This window comes from Quercus suber, unplaced genomic scaffold, assembly GCF_002906115.3.
Source record: "Quercus suber isolate HL8 unplaced genomic scaffold, Cork oak 2.0 scaffold_54, whole genome shotgun sequence".
Taxonomy (NCBI): Eukaryota; Viridiplantae; Streptophyta; class Magnoliopsida; order Fagales; family Fagaceae; genus Quercus; species Quercus suber.
Window position 1 is genome coordinate 582,294 of NW_027069519.1, and position 20,724 is coordinate 603,017.

The window sequence follows — 20,724 nt, forward strand, 5'->3', positions numbered from 1 at the left end:
AAGACTGTTTCTGATATATCTCATATCATTTTTAAGAATCTCATGTGGGAAAGAGATCTGATTTCCCCTGAATCAATTGCCAAAGATGGGAATCTCATGAATTGGTCCACTTAATATCTGTATTGTCCAAAAATGCATGCAGCAAAGTTGTATATATCTGTTAGAGATTTTTGATACACTATGGGATAGTTGTTTTAGTGACAAAGTGATGGGTTACTGCAATATTACTCTGGCGGAGATAGCAACCTTCAAGTCTTCTTTTATGAGCAGCATAGTGATGTCCAGTGGGTAGTATCTGGCATGGATGATGAGCTTCACTATCCCAAAGATTTATTTTACGATTGTGAAGCAGTACGCTCAATTCTTGGTGCTTCTGCTCCATATGCTGTTCCGAAGGTTAGTATGATACACACAGATATAATCTTTTGCACTTCTCATATTTTTTTTACTTTGATATAATTTTTTTCAATTCTGATTCCTTCTTTATGCATGAAATATTGTGAAATGTGCAATATATTTGTTAGCTTTTGTGGTTTGGATGAGTATCGTTTATTATGGAGACAAACTTTGAATTCGTTTAATTATCACGAGTACTTCCACTATGATGTTAAGAACTAGAATGTGATGCAAACATATTGAAGGTTGCTACAATTATCAGAAAGGTCATTCTGCACAATGAGATTGGCAGCCGTATGAGAGACAACTCTTGCTTTAGAGCATCTTTCTCTCTCTCTCTCTCTCTCTCACACACACACACACACACACACAGCACCTTGCTTTGCCAAAGCATTGTACATTGAGTGAGAAAGGGCGTGAAGCTAATTTGCTACATCAACCAATACAATATTTTTTTTTTTTTTATGATTAATTCACAGTTTACAAAAAATACGGAACAGATTAGAACTTTTGTTACAGAAAAGAAGAAAAAAGATGAAAGATTGTTGGAGATCAAGTTTGGTTAGAAAATAATGTTATATGAAATAAGCTTTCATCACAAAGTCGCATTTGTATGCAAGAAGAAAGTGAGTTCATCAGGGTTGCTCCTGTTCTTTTTTATGTTTGATATTATGTTGCAACATTAGCACACTGTTTTAAATACTGTAACTTGAAACAAAATAATATGCTCCTTGATGTGGGAGACCAAGAAATTATTGTTTAGTATTATTTATGTTTGCAAGCTAATTGTATTTTTATGTTTCAGGTCCTATTAGTTTATTGGGCGTTTAGTATTTTAATTTTGAAGTAAGGTTATTTTGTAATAAGGCAATTAAGATTTCCTAACCAATTAGAATTAGATTTTAGCAATCCTTTATAAGAACCTATTGTACTCCTTGAGAGATAGTTGATATTTTGATGAATGAAAAAAATGGCCATTTGGTCTTCCTTGGTCTGTGCTGACTCTAGGTCCACCCTAGGTGCTGACTCTTATGATTTCCCGCTTGATACTGACTCTAAGCAAGGCTAGGTGCTACTCCTAGGTCATATCCTTTATTTTCCATTGTTTTAGTTTTATTCTGGTTGTCCTGCGTCAATTTTGGTATAGAGCAAACACCAATTGTTTGAAGCATCATCGCAAGTCAATCCAGAACTAGACTAAAAAAAAAAAAAAAAAAAAGCTTTCACTGTATATTTTCCACCACTAGAAATCCAGCCACTACACCACTTCAAAATCCCTTCACGACATCTCTGCCAACACACATCAGAAAACCATCTCTCAATACCCACACGTATCAAGCCACTAGAAGGTTACCCGTCAGCCAAAGCCCTTTGACCCAACAACCAACAAACCCCATCTGTCAATCTTGGCCACCGTTGAAGCACCACACCAACTACCAGAAAAGCCAGCCACCTAACCACAAACCCAAGTGCGTCGTACATCAGCCACCTTCATGTTCCGCCACCAGCCACTGTCAATACCTGTGACCTCCATCGCCAACCATGGACCCATTGCAAAACCAACCCTCACCTGGGCCACCACACCACCATCCAATTGCAACACAAGTGCCTCCATCATCTGATCTCAAAGGTGTATGCCTAACCCGGTCCTTTTCTTTTTAACTCAAGTACCCTTTAGTCTTTGAAAACCCTCACCCAACCCATTTGTAATCAAGTTCCCCCACTTGTTTTTGACCACCCAATTAGGAAGCCTTTTGGATTTTAATATTCCCTGGCCAGTCCAATAAACTACGCAAACCAACAAACCAACCGAAGTCAGTTTTTAAACCCAAGCCTTTAAGTGAGTGCTCACCCACTATACCCCCCCCCCTAAAAAAAAGCACGAAATCCAAACCTGTCAATAAGCCCAATCCCAGCAACTATTTGTTGAAGCACTATTTTAGAGAATCATGGTAATATTAAAAGCACCTTATTTTGATGGTTGTGAAACTTATTCACGAGATTTTGTCAATTGGATGGATGGGATGGAGCAATTCTTTGGGCAAGCAAATTTTGCAGATAACAAAAAGGTTAGGTATGCCAAATTGAAGTTAAGAGGTAAAACACAAAAGTTTTGGGAGAACATTGAATATTTCTGCTATATAAAGTATGAATTTACCATTGTGTGTGGGAAGATATGAAAGAAAAGTTTTGTGATGAGTATTTGTCACCATACTATCGAGCTAAGTATCTACCCCAATCTCAGTGTGGTACTTTTCAAGTTGAAGCAAATACGATGAATCTTCATCCTCATCCCATTTCATGTCCTCAACGCATTTTTAACAATCTATCAAGGAATTATCTACCAAGGAATTATCTATAAAGCTCATGAAAGATGTTCAAGACAGGATTACTCAGATGAAGCAAAAGAAGACTCAAACCAATTCAATGGGAAACCAAGGATACTTGATCACAATAAACTTATTACTGTCCCAATAGAAGACAACATTGATGATGATATCTTGGTCGTGGAGAATCCTTCAGTAACACTAAAGCCTAATGTTGACACAGACGTACATGCCTCGACAAGTGTTGATTTAACATGCGTGCAAGGAAATGAATCTATTGAAGAGTAGCAAGGTGAAGAGATGGTGTCTAAAGAGATTATTATGTTAGAGGGTGCACATGATGTGATATTGGAAGCTAATAAATCTGCTTTTGATCAGCCTTCCATGGTGTATGAAGACAAACAGTTTGCTAAAGTGGAGAAAGTGGATAACATATTGTTTCCAATGGTTCAAGATAAGATTATGTTGATTCCACACATTGATTTTGTTATTCCAGAAGATTTTTCATGGTGGAATTCAAGGTTTTTCTTTTCTCTATGCTCCCTAAGGTGATTCCAGACTTGAAGCAAGTGTTACTTGTCAGCATCCTAATCCTTCAACGCTTCAGAACTCAAGGTCGAGTTTTCTCCAACCAAAGGAGAATGATGCGGGAGACGCAAGAAGATTATTGTTTAGTATTATTTATGTTTGCAAGCCAATTGTATTTTTATGTTTTAAGTCCTATTAGTTTATTGGGCTTTTAGTATTTTAATTTAGAAGTAAGATTATTTTTGTAATAAGGCAATTAGGATTTCCTAGCCAATTAGAACTAAGGTTTAGCAATCCTTTATAAACAACCTATTGTACTCCTTGAGAGATAGTTGATATTTTGATGAATGAAAAAAAGGGCCGTTTGGTCTTTTCTTGGTCTGGTGCTGACTCTAGGTCCATCCTAGGTGCTGACTCCAGGTCCATCCTAAGTGCTGACTCTTAGTGGTTTCCTCATTTGGTGCTGACTCCAAGTAAGGCCTAGGTGCTGACTCCTAGGTCATATCCTTTATTTTACCATTGTTTTAGTTTTATTCTAGTTGTCCTGCGTCACTCCTCCGTATAATTCTTTGAATGGTTGGCAAAGCCAAATCCAACTTAAATGATTACCTACTTATAAATAATGTGCATTAGCACTCCTACAAGAAACGGCCTAGCTAACACGTGTCCTATGTTTTCTTCACTTTCTCTGCAGTTTGAGCTTCATACAATGTTGTGCCCTTGATGAGTAAAACAGGGGCCACCCTCTCTCTTTTCTGCACCAATCCTTATTTACTACTAATCTTTTTTGGGTGTATAGGTGGAGCATAACCAATTTGTTTTCCTCTTTTCTTTTCTTTTTTGGGNCTGTCAAAAAAAAAAAAAAGAAATGGAAATGTTTCAATCTCAAATGGCAGACCCACACGGGCGTTTAATTTTAAGTTGACTCTGCTTTTATGGCTTTGAGAGCGTGCAAGCCCGAGGGTGGGAGACGCACTCTTACCTGGCTGGATGCGAAGGAGCTCAGATGGCCCAAGGATTTAAGTAGTGGGCCTGAAATCACTAATATATCTGGTGGGCCTGTTAAAGCCCATGCCGTGGCTAAAGCACCTTCACCAAGTGAGGGTACTTTGGTCAAACCAAATCCTCTATTTGGTTATTCTGATGGTCAGTCCTCGTGGGTGAGGGGCGAGAGCTCGATAGGTGGATCGAGGGATGACTCCGGGTCGCCGGTGACTGCATCGGTGCCGGAATCAGAGGGAGTAAACCCCGATGATGTGGCGAGGGCGTCGGTGGTGTCCAAACCTGGGTTTTCCGGCTTGGTGGTGACATATCGGAGGAAGAGGGACGAGACCCAGACTCCGACAGCTGGGGATTTGAGGGTAGGGACGACGGCGAGGCCACCCGGGGCAGCGGCGGAGGCTCCGATGGCGGTTACTGAGGCTCCGATGAGGGCTATACTCCATTCTTGCCCAGTTGCGGAGCTTCTCGCCCCTATCTCGGTGGCTTCCCGTCCTGATTGGGTGGTTGAGAGGCAGTTTGGGGATGTCCCAAGGAACAAGTTGGACTCTAACAGTCCTGGGAAGCTCGAAGGAATGGATATAGGCTCACACCTGGCGGTGCCGTCGCCGGAGAAGTGGAAGGTGTCGAAGCAGTTTTCTCCTTTGAATATTTTGGGTAGGGAGGGGGTGGAGGAAGTATTTACGGAAGTACCAAGCATAAGTGATACAGAGGGGCTCCTCCTTGCAAGGTTCTAAGAGGTTGGAATGAACAGGCTCGCATTCTTCTTCCTGATAGTATGCTTAGTGAGCACCTTGGCCTTGGATTCTTGGATAGAAATATACAAATTTCTGATTCTTAGCGAGGCACTGGGTATTGAGGAGTATGGACCTAAAATTCTCTACAATTTATGGCTCTCTGAGTCATGTGGAGAATGGCATCAAATCCATGGGCCTGCATTGGTTGTCTTCTTGGCTAAATGCACTTTATACTATGTCATTCCATTCATCTAGACAAACTTTGTTTAATTCTGATGCAGAAATTGATCTCATAGAGAACTTAAAAAATACCATTTATTCCTCGTCAGATGGTACGTACAGTTCAGTGAATGAAGGAATCTGGTTACAATCTGATGCTTTAAGCGCAGAGTTTGATGGCAGGCATGGACTTGAAGCTTTCCCAAATTTATTTGTAAACTTCGAACTGTGAATCCTGCCCTCCTTTCTGCATCAACTGTTGATACCTCATGCTTGGATGTGAGTTTAGTAGGCAACCTTACCAACTTGCTTCATAGAATTGGTGTCCAGTGGTTGTCTGCTCATGAAATTGTAAGGTGCACATCTTGCCAGCTGTATCTGATGACAGAATTACAAATAGGGACAAGAATTTGATGACAGAGTATGTTTGCTTTGTAATGATCCACCTACAGTCTAGCTGCCCTGATTGTCATGTTGAAAGGGAGTACATAATCTCCCAATTACGAAATAAAGCTTTCATTTTAACAAATCAGGGCTTTCAACGACTTGTTGAGGTGCCAATTCATTTAGTGAAGAAAATGGAAATCCAGTCAATGTGAATATGTTGATTAATGTTGTAATATGAAATGGCATGAAGTTGACAGCACTTATTTGAGGCATCCAGTTACTGAATCACTCTCATGTGGACTGGAAAAATGGAGGGAATTTTTCAGGAATTAGGTGTTGTGGATTTTGTGCAAATTAATCAAGTTTATAAGACTGTTTCTGATATATCTCATATCATTTTTAAGAATCTCAGTGGGAAAGAGATCTGATTTCCCCTGAATCAATTGCCAAAGATTGGGAATCTATGAATTGGTCCACTTAATATCTGTATTGTCCAAAAATTGCTGCAGCAAAGTTGTATATATCTGTTAGAGATTTTTGATACACTATGGGATAGTTGTTTTAGTGACAAAGTGATGGGTTACTGCAATATTAACTCTGGCGGAGATAGCAAACCCTTCAAGTCTTCTTTTATGAGCAGCATTAGTGATGTCCAGTGGGTAGTATCTGGCATGGAGATGAGCTTCACTATCCCAAAGATTTATTTTACGATTGTGAAGCAGTAGCTCAATTCTTGGTGCTTCTGCTCCATATCTGTTCCAAGGTTAGTATGATACACACCAGATATAATCTTTTGCACTTCTCATTTTTTTTTTACTTTGATTAATCTTTTTTCAATTCTGATTCTTCTTCTTTTTATGCATGAAATATTGTGATAGTGCAATATATTTGTTAGCCTTTTGGTTTGGATGAGTATCGTTTATTATGGAGACACTTTGAATTGTTTAATTATCAGAGTACTTCCACTATGATGTTAAGAACTAGAATGTGATGCAAACATATTGAAGGTTGCTACAATTATCAGAAAGGTCATTCTGCACAATGAGATTGGCAGCCGTATTGAGAGACAGCTCTTGCTTTAGGAGCATCTTTCTCTCTCTCTCTCTCTCACACACACACACACACACATTGTTTTTTACACTTGCTTTGCCAAAGCATTGTACATCAGTGAGACAAATAATTCTTTGAATGGTTGGCAAATCCAAATCCAACTTAAATGATTACCACTTATAAATAATGTGCTTAGCACTCCTACAAGAAAGGCCTAGCTAACAGTGTCCTAGTTTTCTCACTTCTCTGCAGTTCGAGCTTCATACAGTGTTGTGCCCTTGATGAGAAAACAGGGGCCACCCTCTCTCTTTTCTGCACCAATCCTTATTTACTACCATATCTTTTTGGGTGTATAGGTGAGCATAAAATTTGTTTTCCTCTTTTCTTTTTTGGGGGGGTGGGGGTTTTGCTTTAAGAACCTGCTGCATCTCCCTGTATGGTGGAGGATTTACTCACATGGATTTTTATAGTTCTTTATGAGTATTATTATTATATTTTTTGGAACAGGTACAAAACGGGAAGCTAGAAAGTGATATTGGGTTTAGGTTTAAGTTACAATGGATGACATTTTGGAATTCTGAAAGTGTGGAAGTTCTCAGAGACCTTTTAAGACCAGTATTGCTGCATCTTATTTGCCATTTTAGATTTTAAAAATGTCATCTGAAAGTGAGATTATTTAATTTAGTAATGTTCTTTCTGCTGGCTATAGGGACTAATTTAATGCTTTTTTCTCTAGATTTCATGTATCCACTTGCCATGAACATGTATGTGTAAGTCAGCTCTTGAGTCAATGTTGGATTGAAATTCCTTGCATGCTATTTTGGCGTTTATATAATTCAGATGATTTCTTGGACATTTATTTATTGATAATTTAACAAATGAGTTGATTCCAATTAAGGAAATGAAAAAAAGGTTGAAAAGACCTAAAATAACATTCAGTAGAAGTATTAAAAAAAGGATATGTCAATTAAGGAGGTGATGGAGAGTATGACTTTGGATAGGATAGAATGACAAGAAAAATACATGTGACCGACCTGATTAGTTTGTTGAGGATCTATATCTGACTCAGATATAGATTAATTTGACCCCAGGGGGGGGGGGGTTTTGCTTTAAGAACCTGCTGCATCTCCCTGTATGGTGGGAGGATTTAGCTCACATGGATTTTTATAGTTCTTTAGTGAGTTGTTATTATTATTATTATTATTATTTTGGAATAGGTACAAAACGAGAAGCTAGTAAGAGTATCCACATTGGTGGAGCTATAATTTTAGCTATTTGGCTCCACTAAAAGTTACTTTACAAAATACCCAACATCTGTGGTTTTATTTTAGCTTTCAACACAATAAAATAATATAAACAATACATTAGAATAATATACCCACTACAATAAAATAATATATCTACTACAATAAACAACAATCACAACCACCAGTATGCCACCACTTCGCACAGCCCACCACCACAACTACCCAAGAAAATCAGCCCACAACCGCAAAAATAAAACCCACGGCAACCAACACCCACGGCATGACCCAAAACCAATGACCCACCACACCCATGGCATGAACACGATGTTGATGACCCACCACACAAACCCCGTGGCATGACCCACGAAACCAGGATTTTTTTTCTAAATAACCAAATCCCTAAAACAATTTCATTAGTTAGCAAGGTTTTGAAACTATTTAGCAATCTAACTAATCGAGTCTTTGGTCTTTGAAATCGAGCGAAGAACAGTCGAGTTTCAGAGGAAATCGAGAGTGAAAGACTCAAGTTCCTTGCTCTTTTGTTTTCTCTTCATTCTCAAGAACAAACCCAATCCAGAATCTTCGTTCTCAAGAACAAACCCACAACAGAAACCACACCCACGCCCTCCATCTCTATGTTTGATCTTTGTTGTTTTTCTTGCCTTGTCTGGGTTCTTCGTCGTTCGTTGTCTTGTCTGGGTTCTTCGTTCTTCGTTTTCCTTCGTTCTTCATTCTCAAGAACAAACCCACAAATCCAGAATCTTCGTTCTCAAAAACAAACCCATAAACCCACGGCAGAAACCACACCCACGCCTTCTATCTCTATGTTTGATCTTCGTTTTTTTTCTTGTCTTGTCTGGGTCTTCGGATTTCGTAGCCTCGCAGGGAGATTTGAGAAGTTTGTTTCCGCCTTGCTCTTTCTACTATGGAAGAGTATGAAACTCAAGTGTGAGACACTTGATTTTTAACTGAAATCAACTCAACCTCGCTGGATTTCAAAAAGCAAAATCGAGTATGTTAGACTCGATTTGTTATATTACTAAATAGTTTCAAAACCTTGCTAACTAATGAAATTGTTAGAGGAATATGGTTATTTAGAAAAAAAATTCCACGAAACCATGAAACCGATGACCCACCACGACAAGACCCAAGAACACCACAACACAAACCCACACCCACGACATGACCCAAAATCAATGACTCACCATACCCACGGCATGACCATGATGCCGATGACCCACCACACCCGCACCAACACGGCAAAAGAAGAGACCCTCACACAATAGATACAAAATTGAGAAGAAAGAGAGAAAATTTGAGAAGAAAAAGAAAAGAATTTGAGTGAAAAAATTAAGAAGAAAAAGAGAGTTTTGAGAAAAGAAAAGAGCAAGAAAATGAGAGAGTATGAGAGAGGCAGATGAACAAAGATGAAAGAAAAGGAAGAGAAAAAAAGGATAAAAAGAAAGAAAAGAAATTAATAAAATAATTAATGTAGTGTGAACGTAGAATAAATTTTTTTTTAAAATTTTTTTTTTTAACCTTTGAGCTGTAGTGCAAAGCCATCTTTGGCTGTGCACTGTAGCAAAGAAGCCAAAATTTTTGGCTATAGCTCCACCAATATAGCCTCATTTTTGCATTTGGTAGTGCTAAAAATAGCAATATAGCTTTTTAGCACCACCAATACTAATGCTCTAAATGATATTGGGTTTTAGGTTTAAGTTACAATGGATGACATTTTGGCAATTCTGAAAGTGTGGAAGTTCTCAGAGACCTTTTAAGACCAGGTATTGCTGCATCTTATTTGCCATTTTAGATTTTTAAAAATGTCATCTGAAAGTGAGATTATTTAATTTAGTAAATGTTCTTTCTCGCTGGCTATAGGAACTAATTTAATGCTTTTTTCTCTAGATTTCATGTTATCCACTTGCCATGAACATGTATGTGTAAGTCAGCTCTTGAGTCAATGTTGGATTGAAATTCCTTGCTATTTTGGCGGTTTATATAATTCAGATGATTTCTTGGACATTTATTTATTGATAATTTAACAAATGAGTTGATTCCAATTAAGGAAATGAAAAAAAGGTTGAAAAGACCTAAAATAACATCAGTAGAAGTATTAAAAAAAGGGATATGTCAATTAAGGAGGTGATGGAGAGTATGACTTTGGATAGGATAGAATGACAAGAAAAAATACATGTGACCGACCCTGATTAGTTTGTTGAGGATCTATATCTGACCCCAAACCCAAAATTTTGGGACTAAAACTTGGTTGTTATTGACTTATTGCTGTATAATTTGACAGATTTGCATTGAGATGCTTTTCATCTATATTTGCTTTCCAGAACCAGAGGTTTTTACTTGCTTTTGCTCATACCTTCATCTGTTCCTCTTCTCATTCTATTTTGGATGACTTTCCTTTGTCCTCTTCCTGTTACAAATTACAATGATATCTTATTTACTTATGGAAGACTTGCTTTTAATATAAGCTTTATACGTGCACTTTCTTGACATCTTAGCACGCTTGGTTTATATCTATTTTCCGTTTATTATTTGTTTAGTCTATACTTTTGAGTCTTTCACTTATAAAAAAATACTTCTAAGTCTTTCAACCAACTAAATGGGTCCAACTTTCTTTGCATGCCAGCATATCGCAAATGTCAAACTTGTACACATTCATCTGGAAAGAAATGGCTACTTCAAGGCACAAAATCACCGAGGAATTACATTCTGGATATTGTGTTTTTGTTCCCTATGCGTCTGGCTAAAGTCATGAGGATGTGGTACCTGGTATGTTTTTGTCTCCTGAAGAAATATGTTGGCATGATCCAACTGGTTGTCTAGACCAAATTAAGGAGATAAATCCTCAGTGCAGTTTGACAGAAGTGACTCATTGCCCCGTAAAAAAGACACTGAGCAATATATATCCAGGCCTTCATGACTTTTTCATTGACGGCTGCAGAGTACATGAGACCCCTCCTCTCTGTGGCTACCTACAAATTTTGCTCCAGCTTTCGACTGTTACTTTGCCTTCACAAGCAGCTAATGCAGTAAGTAACCAAATCTGAAACAAAATCACAGTTGCTATTAATGTTTGTTGTGGTGAAACTTAAGAGTTTCTTTCATGTCTCAGGTTTTCCAAGTGTTTCTTAAGTGGAGTGATGGTTTGAAATCTGGACTCCTGAGTCCTGAAGATATCATTTACTTGAAAGAGCATCTTATGAAAATTAACTGTGCTGTACTTCCAACTGAATATGATAAGTGGATTTCCCTACACCCGTCCTTTGGCCTTGTGTGCTGGTCGGATAATTTGAAGTTATGGAAACAATTTAAGCATTTTGATAAGATTGAATTTCTGTACTTCAGCAAACTTAGTGAGGATGAAAAACAGATACTACGAACAAAAGTTTCTGTGCTCATGCAAACCATAGGGATTCCAGCTCTGTCACAGATGTAAGATATCTCTCTCTCTCTCTCTCTCTTCCCCCTCTGTGCATGTTTCTAATTATCATGAACTCCACATGAACTCATCCAATAGGTCCGGCAGTGTATCTAATTATCAATGTGTTTACCTGAATGAAATGGACAGCTAAACATTCCTACTACAAATGATTGGAATTTTAACTTGAGCTGATCCTAAAGAAGCCTCAAACAATTTTATTTATAGCTATTTTAGCACTCAGGATAAACTATAAAGTACTCTGCCTGCTTTTAGATGTATTCATGGTTCTAATTTTGTATTGTTGTTTCATAGCACATCATAAGCGAGCTTGTATACATATATGGTACAAGGAAATTTATCTTATGTGGTGCACCATGGGATACATGGGTAATCTTTGAACTGTTTCAATTTTTTGTTCATTTTACTGTGTAGAGCTTGTACTGATCTTTTATTGATCACTTTCAAGGTTGGATCTTTCATGTGATGTTATTTGGTCCTAGAAGTTCGTTTACATGTGTTGTTTTGCAAGTATCATGATAAGTTTGTGTGGAGTATGAAATTATTCCTTTCTCTGTTACATACACTCAAGTTGCTTCTGAATGTGTTCATAGAAAGTTGGGTTTGATAATTGTGTGTTCTTGTAACACTACTTCCACTTGAGATGTAGTTACTGGCAAACCTAGCAAAAGAATGAAAAATTGTGGGAAATGGAGAATGATATATAGTGGGTTTTACTTGGAATCGGACAGCTTTCTCTCTCTCCATAAAAGGGATTTCTATTACATGTGGATATAGTACTTTTTTGCATAAAAATTCTTTTGAATTATTGACTTGCATCAGACAATGGAATTTCTTTTAAACGCTAGAATTTCTTTTTTAGCTTGAAATAAGCACGACAATCTGTACAGTTGCCTATGAGTTGTTGAGCGGAAATCATTCACTGTTAGATTTTGTTGATTTAAGCAAAGATGAGCACCATTTTTGTCACCCTAAAGAGAAAAAACAAAACAAAATAAAATAAAACAGGAAATGAGATATATAATGCGATCTTCATCTTCCTTTCCACATTGTTGCATTAATGTGCAGGTTGTAACTCGTGAAGCAATATACGATGGTCTGGTAGACTCTAGCTTCAAAGCTTCATTAGTGGGCTGGGCTCTACCGTATGCTCAACGCTACTTCTGTAGTGTACACCCTGATAAATATGTAAAACTTAAGCAGTCTGGATTTGATCTTTTGAATCGTTTACAAGTTGTTGCTGTTGAAAAGCTTTACTACAGGAATGTCATAAAAAGTTGTGGCGATTCATGTGCATCTAAGAAGCGAATTGAATGTTGCTGCTTACTTCAGGTATGTGATGAAATTCTTTGGGTTCGAGGGGGGGGTACTCCAGTGGCTCCATCACTTCTTGTGTGGTCTAGGCATTAGGGTTCAAACCCTACCCCCCCCCCCCCCCCCTCCTCTCTACCCTATTTACCTAGAAAGAAATGAAAAATGAAGATAGCATATTAAAAACAAACTTCCAGCAAAACTGATACAAAACCCAGACAGACTATGTTTGCTCTAAAGCCTTTAATAATTTTTTTTTTTTGATAGGTAAATTAATATTATTGAAAAGAGACTACGTCGTGAAAAGAAACACGAAGTAGCCTGAAGACTTAAAATGGTTAATATCTACATATGAGTTGACTCTATGAAGGAGGAATAGAAATACTATCAGCAAGACATGATACAAAATACACTCATAAAGAGAACTAATGAAGATGCTGTATTTAAAATTGCAACCACTTTTGGACATTTAGAACTTTGGAACTACTTTAAGCATTAAAAAGTTGGTAAACTACACTGGACATGCTAATTTATGCTGTACAAGGTTTCTGCACTTGCTATTGCTGGAATTTGGAGATTTGTGATGTTGGCTTATTTTACTTTCATCCTTCTAGTGGAGATATATTCTGTTTTTAGTAGTTTTTTTGCTAATGTTTTCACAATTTGAAAATCATGCTTGTGTGATATTTGGCACTGTTGGGGATATTAATATGTTACTGTCTCTCTTTTTTAACTATTGCCATAATAGAGGAAACTTTAATATCAATTAATGACTTTGGGGCTAGCAGAAACCTACTCCCACAAATGATAAAGTATAATGATCAGTACATGACAAGATTTAAGAAACGTGGTTCATCCAACTCCATGCCTACATTTACAAGCATCATAAACCAAAATATACTACCATAGTCTCAAAATTTGAAATATTGTGGAAAATAAAGAGAAGATGCACATCTACGGTCTTCATGGTGGGGAAAGTGAATCATACTTTCTAGCACAAAGATACAAATTTTGAACAATCAATTAACTGGCGCAACTTGCAAACCTAAACTATTTCCTACCTAAAAGCTAAAACCCCTAGTGCCTTTGGAGGATTGAGGTTAGGTTATGACTAACCCTCCTGAGGGGACTGCCTGTGGCCACTTTGGCATCAAGGTCTTTCAGGCATTGGTATCTTGGAGTGTTAGGGACTATGGTCATGCCCAGGTAGGGTTGCCATGGCTGTTTGCTCCCTCATCTTGTGCATTTAAGGGGGGTGGGGGTGCAGGAAATAACTCTCACAAACCCTCGCAAACATACACACTCTCAGAATCCCATAAAAACGCCAACCAGAATAAAGCAACCCAAATTTCATTGCACCTAATGGTGCTCTAACATTTGAACAATAAATCAAGGTGTTTCAATAAAACTTTCTCTGAAGTTTTTTTGTCTTTTAGCTTCCAAACAAACACACGCTATGCTTATGTTGAATCATAGACATCTTTCAAGTTGAAGTCCTTATTTGCACTGATGCCTCCAAATCCCTAAAATATGTCAGACTCCAACACTAACTTGGTACTCTCCTTTTAGTTGATGGTTACTAAACTTACATGAGTACTATTTTAAACACCAATCAAGCCCCTCACCAGAATAAACCAACCTAAATATCATTGCACCTAATGGCTCTGTAACATTTGAACAATAAATCAAGGTGTTTCAACCAAATTTTCTCTGAAGTTTTATTGTCTTTTAGCTTCCAAACAAAACTACAATATATTTATGTTGAACCATAGACATCTTTCACGTTGAAGCCTTTTTTGGACTGATGCCTCCAAATCCCTAAAATATGTCAGCCTTCAACACTAACTCAGTACTCTCTTTTTAGTTGATGGTTACTAAAATGAGTACTATTAAACCTCCTTTTATAATGTATGCTTTATTAGAATTTGAGGGTATTTCCAACATTTATATCCTTATTGTATGCCTTTTACAGGACAACGTTTTGTACACAATCCAAGAATCCGATTCTCATGCCCTATTTATGGAGCTGTCTCGTTTGTTATTTGATGGAACTCCTGATTTACACTTGGCAAATTTCCTTCACATGATCACAACCATGGCTGAATGAGGTTCTACTGAGGAGCAAACAGAGTTTTTCATCTTGAATAGCCAAAAGATGCCTAAGCTTTCTAATGAAGAATCTGTTTGGTCCCTCCCATCCATAACTTCACGGACAAAGAACGATGACACTCCAAACAAGTTTTGATTCAATAAAGTCCAAAAAGAAGGCTGGAAATAACTCAAATTGGCCGCCTGTGGATTGGAAAACTGCACCTGGTTTTAGTTATGCTCGTTTAAATGGTTTTAAGACTCAGGCAACAGCTGCACAGCCTAGCGGCAGCCCACGAAAGGATGATTCTGAAGGCACAGTCATGGAAACTGATAATGTTCCTATCTCAATTGAAGATGATTGGACCATTGAAGATGATTTTGTAGTTTTGTCAGCCAATTTGGAAAATCAGTCTGGCAATGCTTGCAATTCAACTTATTCTGATCAGTCTGGCCATGCTCCCAATTATACTGTTTCCACTTTCCACCATGCATGTTGAATTTGATCCTGTTGATTTAGATCTGGTGTCTGATGGCCCTGAGTTGGGTGCATCTAATTTTAGCAGTAGAGATCATCTTAGATTTGGTAGCCCCAATGCAGCACAAGCCATGCAAACGGGGAGATAGGTGAGAGTGTTGCTTTCAAATACATTATTGGGAAATTTGGTGAGACAGCAGTGAAGTGGGTTAATGAAGATATTGAAACTGGGTTACCTTACGACATTATAGTAGGGGAGGAGAATAGTAGGAGTACATTGAAGTTAAAGCAACTAAATCTCGAAGCGAAGACTGGTTCAATATATCAACAAGAGAGTGGCAGTTTGCAGTTGAAAAGGGTGAATCATACAGCATTGCACATGTTTTGTTAGGTAAAAATAATGTTGCAAGGGTGTCAGTATTCAAGAATCCAGTAAAGTTATGTTCTCTAGGCAAGTTGCAGTTGGTTGTCATGATGCCCAGGCAGCAGGAGTTTTCCGTTGTCTCCTAACATGAACACACTCATTTTCATCTGCGCTTTTGGGTTATGTTGACTCTGAAATCTTTAGCCAATCCATAACTGCTTTTATGAAAATACACTGAAATGACAGAGGATTGTGTACGGTCACTCTTTCCCTCAGAAAAAGTCCAGCTCCTGCAAAGGAAAGCAAGCATTTGTCGTGGATTTTACCTGCAAGAGAACTATAATGGGGCTGACTTGGTATAGGATTTGAAGAATCTCTGTAGTGGTATTTCTTCTAAAAGAGTGACCAAAATGCCAAAGGTTTGATTTGCACCGCAGGGATCTAATGTCAATATGTCATCTTCATAAATTGTTGTATGTAAATCATAGATTGCTATCATATTGTAATTTTATTTATTTGTAATATTTTATTAGCGGGTGATGGCTTAAGCAGTTGCCCATGAAATTTTGTACTAGCCTCGTACAGTTTACTTTTGACCTTTAAAATTTGAGCTAATAGTTCCATTAATTAAAGAGAAAAAACAGTTCAAAGCTTTTTCTGTTGCCCTTTAGCTTGAACAAATTCCTAATTCTTGTGGATTCAGCCAAACATTGTAATTTTACTGTGGATCTTTACATACCAAACCATTGAAACTTCATTTGTTACATTACACGACCATAGGGCATGAATAATTAATTAATTTTTAATAAGATTATTGACATTGCACACAAATTGGATCAACTAGGGACGCCACATCTAACCAGATTATGGATTGTAGGAAGGCTATTATTCAAAGCTTGCCACAACGAAAATCTTGATCTTTTGAGGGTTTTTCAACGACTAAATGCTCTTCCATACAAGAAAGTATATTATGTTTCGAGTGTATATATTCAGCCCCTTACAACACATTGGATCAATCAGTACATGGATTTTCCGTGTTGTGAAAGAGGTGGGTATATATGCCCGAAACATTATTTAATTTTTCCTTCCATAAGACTCCCCCGTCCCCACTCCACCTTATGAAGCTATTGCACACAACCAAGATGATATTGCACTTCGTGCAAAAAGCTCATACGACTTTGTTGCTGTCTATACTCTACGTAAGCTTATCCTCAACATTTAGATTTGATAATGAGCTTTGCTTTAATTAACGTTCCCATCTTCTAGAAGGAAAACTCTCCTAAGCAAAAACTGACGTTCTAGAGCCTAGCATCTGAATCAAACAATTGATAGCAGAATTGCTGATTAAACAAATTGGAGATATTTGTTTGAGTTCTGATGATCAATCGAAAATTTGATTATGGTCTGTTCGAGTGTCATATGTTATCCAATATTATTTTCAATCTCCAAAAATTTAAATTGATCTTATACTAAATGAGGTCATAGATATTTTTTTTTTAAAAATGAATCGTATAATTTTTTAAAGTTATTGCTTGCAATTCAACTTATTCTGATCAGTTTGGCCATGCTCCCAATTATACTGTTTCCACCATGCATGTTGAATTTGATCCTGTTGATTTAGATCTGGTGTCTGATGGCCTTGAGTTGGGTGCATCTAATTTTAGCAGTAGAGATCATCTTAGATTTGGTACCCCCAATGCAGCACAAGCCATGCAAACGGGGAGAATAGGTGAGAGTGTTGCTTTCAAATACATTATTGGGAAATTTGGTGGGACAGCAGTGAAGTGGGTTAATGAAGATATTGAAACTGGGTTACCTTACGACATTATAGTAGGGGAGGAGAATAGTAGGGAGTACATTGAAGTTAAAGCAACTAAATCTCGAACCAAAGACTGGTTCAATATATCAACAAGAGAGTGGCAGTTTGCAGTTGAAAAGGGTGAATCATCAGCATTGCACATGTTTTGTTAGGTAAAAATAATGTTGCAAGGGTGTCAGTATTCAAGAATCCAGTAAAGTTATGTTCTCTAGGCAAGTTGCAGTTGGTTGTCATGATGCCCAGGCAGCAGAAGGAGTTTTCCGTCATCTACTAACATGAACACACTCATTTTCATCTGCGCTTTTGGGTTATATTGACTCTGAAGTCTATAGCCAATCCATAACTGCCTTTATGGAAATACACTGAAATGACAGAGGATTGTGTACGGTCACTCTTTCCCTCAGAAAGAGTCCAGCTCCTGCAAAGGAAAGCAAGCATTTGTTGTGGATTTTACCTGCAAGAGAACTATAATGGGGCTGACTTGGTATAGGATTTGAAGAATCTCTGTAGTGGTATTTCTTCTAAAAGAGTGACCAAAATGCCAAAGGTTTGATTTGCCCCGCAGGGATCTAATGTCAATATGTCATCTTCATAAGTTGTTGTTTGTAAATCATAGATTGCTATCATATTGTAATTTTATTTATTTGTAATATTTTATTAGCTGGTGATGGCTTAAGCAGTTGCCCATGAAATTTTGTTCTAGCCTCATACAGTTTACTTTTGACCTTTAAAATTTGAGCTAATAGTTCCAGTAATTAAAGAGAAAAAACAGTTCAAAGCTTTTTCTGTTGCCCTTTAGCTTGAACGAATTCCTAATTCTTGTGGATTCAGCCAAACATTGTAATTTTACTGTGGATCTTTACATACCAAACCATTGAAACTTCATTTGTTACATTACACGACCATAGGGCATGGATAATTAATTAATTTTTAGTAAGATTAGTGACATTGCACACAAATTGGATCAACTAGGGACGCCACATCTAACCAGATTATGGATTGTAGGAAGGCTATTATTCAAAGCTTGCCACAAGGAAAATCTTGATCTTTTGAGGGTTTTTCAACGACTAAATGCTCTTCCATACAAAAAGGTATATTATGTTTCAAGTGTATATATTCAGCCCCTTACAACACATTGGATCAATTAGTACATGGATTTTCCGTGTTGTGAAAGAGGTGGGTATATATGCCCGAAACATTATTTAATTTTTCCTTCCATAAGACTCCCCTGTCCCCACTCCATCTTATGAAGCTATTGCACACAACCAAGATGATATCGCACTTCGTGCAAAAAGCTCATCTGACTTTGTTGCTGTCTATACTCTACATAAGCTTATCCTCAACATTCAGATTAGATAATGAGCTTTGCTTTAATTAACGTTCCCATCTGCTAGAAGGAAAACTCTCCTAAGCAAAAACTGACGTTCTGGAGCCTAGCATCTGAATCAATCAATTGATAGCAGAATTGCTGATTAAACAAATTGGAGATATTTGTTTGTGTTCTGATCAATCAAAAATTTGATTATGGTCCATTCGAGTGTCATATGTTATCCAATATTATTTTCAATCTCCAAAAATTTAAATTGATCTTATACTAAATGAGGTCATAGATATTTTTAAAAAAAATGAAATCATACAATTTTTTAAAGTTATATATATATGATTTCATTTTTTTAAATTTTGTGCTTTATGCAGCAAAATTGTTTTAACATACATAAAAATTTTCCTAATGCTTAGGAAATTTAGGGCAATTTGAGAAATAAGAGGATAAGGACTTCGTGTAATTAATCTATTAGTTCCATTTTCCACTATAAGCTAGTTTCTTGCTCTAGATAAACATGTGTGACAAATATGTATGTATCTTTTTTTTTAATCAATATATTTCACATTAGTTTTTTTTTTTCCCCCCAAAAAAAAAAAATTGATGGGAATGCTATTAGGTCGAATCATGCATTATGATTTTTTTTTTTTTTGGTAGTCATTTTTTTTTTCTAAATGATTGATAAGGATGAGAAGATCAATAATTCACCAATAAGTTTTTATAGTGGTTGTTTTGGTCCCTAATGTGGATGACAGAACTATTAGAGTGATGATCACAGACCACAACCTTGTGTCTGCAAAGAGAATAGATTGGGTAAATTGTGTCTGAATGCAAATGAGGGTCTTGGTATTTATAGGCAAACTCACACCTATTTGGGAGTAGACATAACTTTATGAACATATGAACATATACTTCAACCCTTCCAGCAACAGCCTCACCCAACTATGGTCTCTACTACTAAAACAAATATTGGGTTTGTGAAGCAACACCATCCACTGAGCAAGGTTATTGTATTTTTAGGGTGCACCATAGAATGGTGTAATCATCTATCGCAACTACACACTAACATGTTTATACTTGTGTTTATCTTTTTAGTTTCTAGTGCAATTAAAGAATGAGTATTTTCTGTGATAAGTATTGTCAAAATTTCAATTCATAACAAAAAAAGGAAGATGAATTTTCTGAATTTTTTTTACAATGAAAAAGAAGTTACTATGAAATTGAGTACAAAATAAATTATAAATTATGTGCGGAATTTAATAGAATGTTGAATTTCATTTGATAAATTATTCATTTGAATTATAGAGAAACAAGTTTTTACATTTTATTGTTCCTCAAAAAAAAAAGTTTTTACATTTTATTAAATATTAATTATAATAATTTTATTTTTCATCTATTAATTGGTCTTGAATGTATATCCTTCTTATTTTTGAATTCCTATAATCACGCTCTATGTATGAGAAAATGAGAGAATCAATATTGACCTATAAAGACCAATTCGACAAAATACACAAAAATTTATCATTTTTGATACACGAATTTTCAATTTAATTCAAAATCAACTATAATTGTCCAATAACTTAGTATTATAGGTGTTATGTAAACTAGAGTTGCAAGTTTTCACCCACAATAATAATAATAATAACTAGCCTCATCACATGCGCTTCGCACATGCGATGAGGCTCTTTTTTTTTTTTTTTTTAATCAAAGAGAATAGGATTCATTTTTCAATTAGAAGCTTTTGCGTGTTTATCCAAATCCAATTAATGATCCAACCCGATAAACGCAAATATATATTTGAAAACTAGGGGTGTCAATGTTCGACCCAACCCGCAAACACGACACGAACTCGACATGGGTTTTTGCGGGTTAGGGTTGAGCCTTAATGGGTTTGAATTATAAATGAGTTGACCCGTAAACGATACGATAAGAAACGTGTCATAAGCAAGTCAACTCGCGTAACCCGTAGTAGACACGTTTGACACATCAATTTATT

The 20,724-nt window shown here is 36.8% G+C and overlaps 1 protein-coding gene across 1 annotated transcript; it reads left to right on the plus strand.

The window, feature by feature from the left end:
- The first annotated feature begins 259 nt into the window (after positions 1 to 259).
- On the plus strand, positions 260 to 16,227 carry LOC112003244 (protein NO VEIN). Its single transcript, XM_065772130.1, has 6 exons — positions 260 to 396; positions 9,603 to 9,674; positions 10,535 to 10,937; positions 11,021 to 11,340; positions 12,416 to 12,679; positions 14,631 to 16,227. Exons 3-5 carry the CDS (start codon positions 10,680 to 10,682, stop codon positions 12,420 to 12,422), a joined length of 585 nt encoding a protein of 194 aa, XP_065628202.1. The 5' UTR covers positions 260 to 396; positions 9,603 to 9,674; positions 10,535 to 10,679; the 3' UTR covers positions 12,423 to 12,679; positions 14,631 to 16,227.
- The last annotated feature ends 4,497 nt before the right edge of the window (positions 16,228 to 20,724 follow it).

What these genes read in the sequence shown, in the direction of transcription:
- LOC112003244 (XM_065772130.1), top strand. Translation starts at nt 10,680, where the DNA reads ATGTTTTTGTCTCCTGAAGAAATATGTTGGCATGATCCAACTGGTTGT. An exon ending in CTTCACAAGCAGCTAATGCA is followed by an intron (nt 10,938 to 11,020) that starts GTAAGTAACCAA and finishes TTCATGTCTCAG; the next exon opens with GTTTTCCAAGTGTTTCTTAA.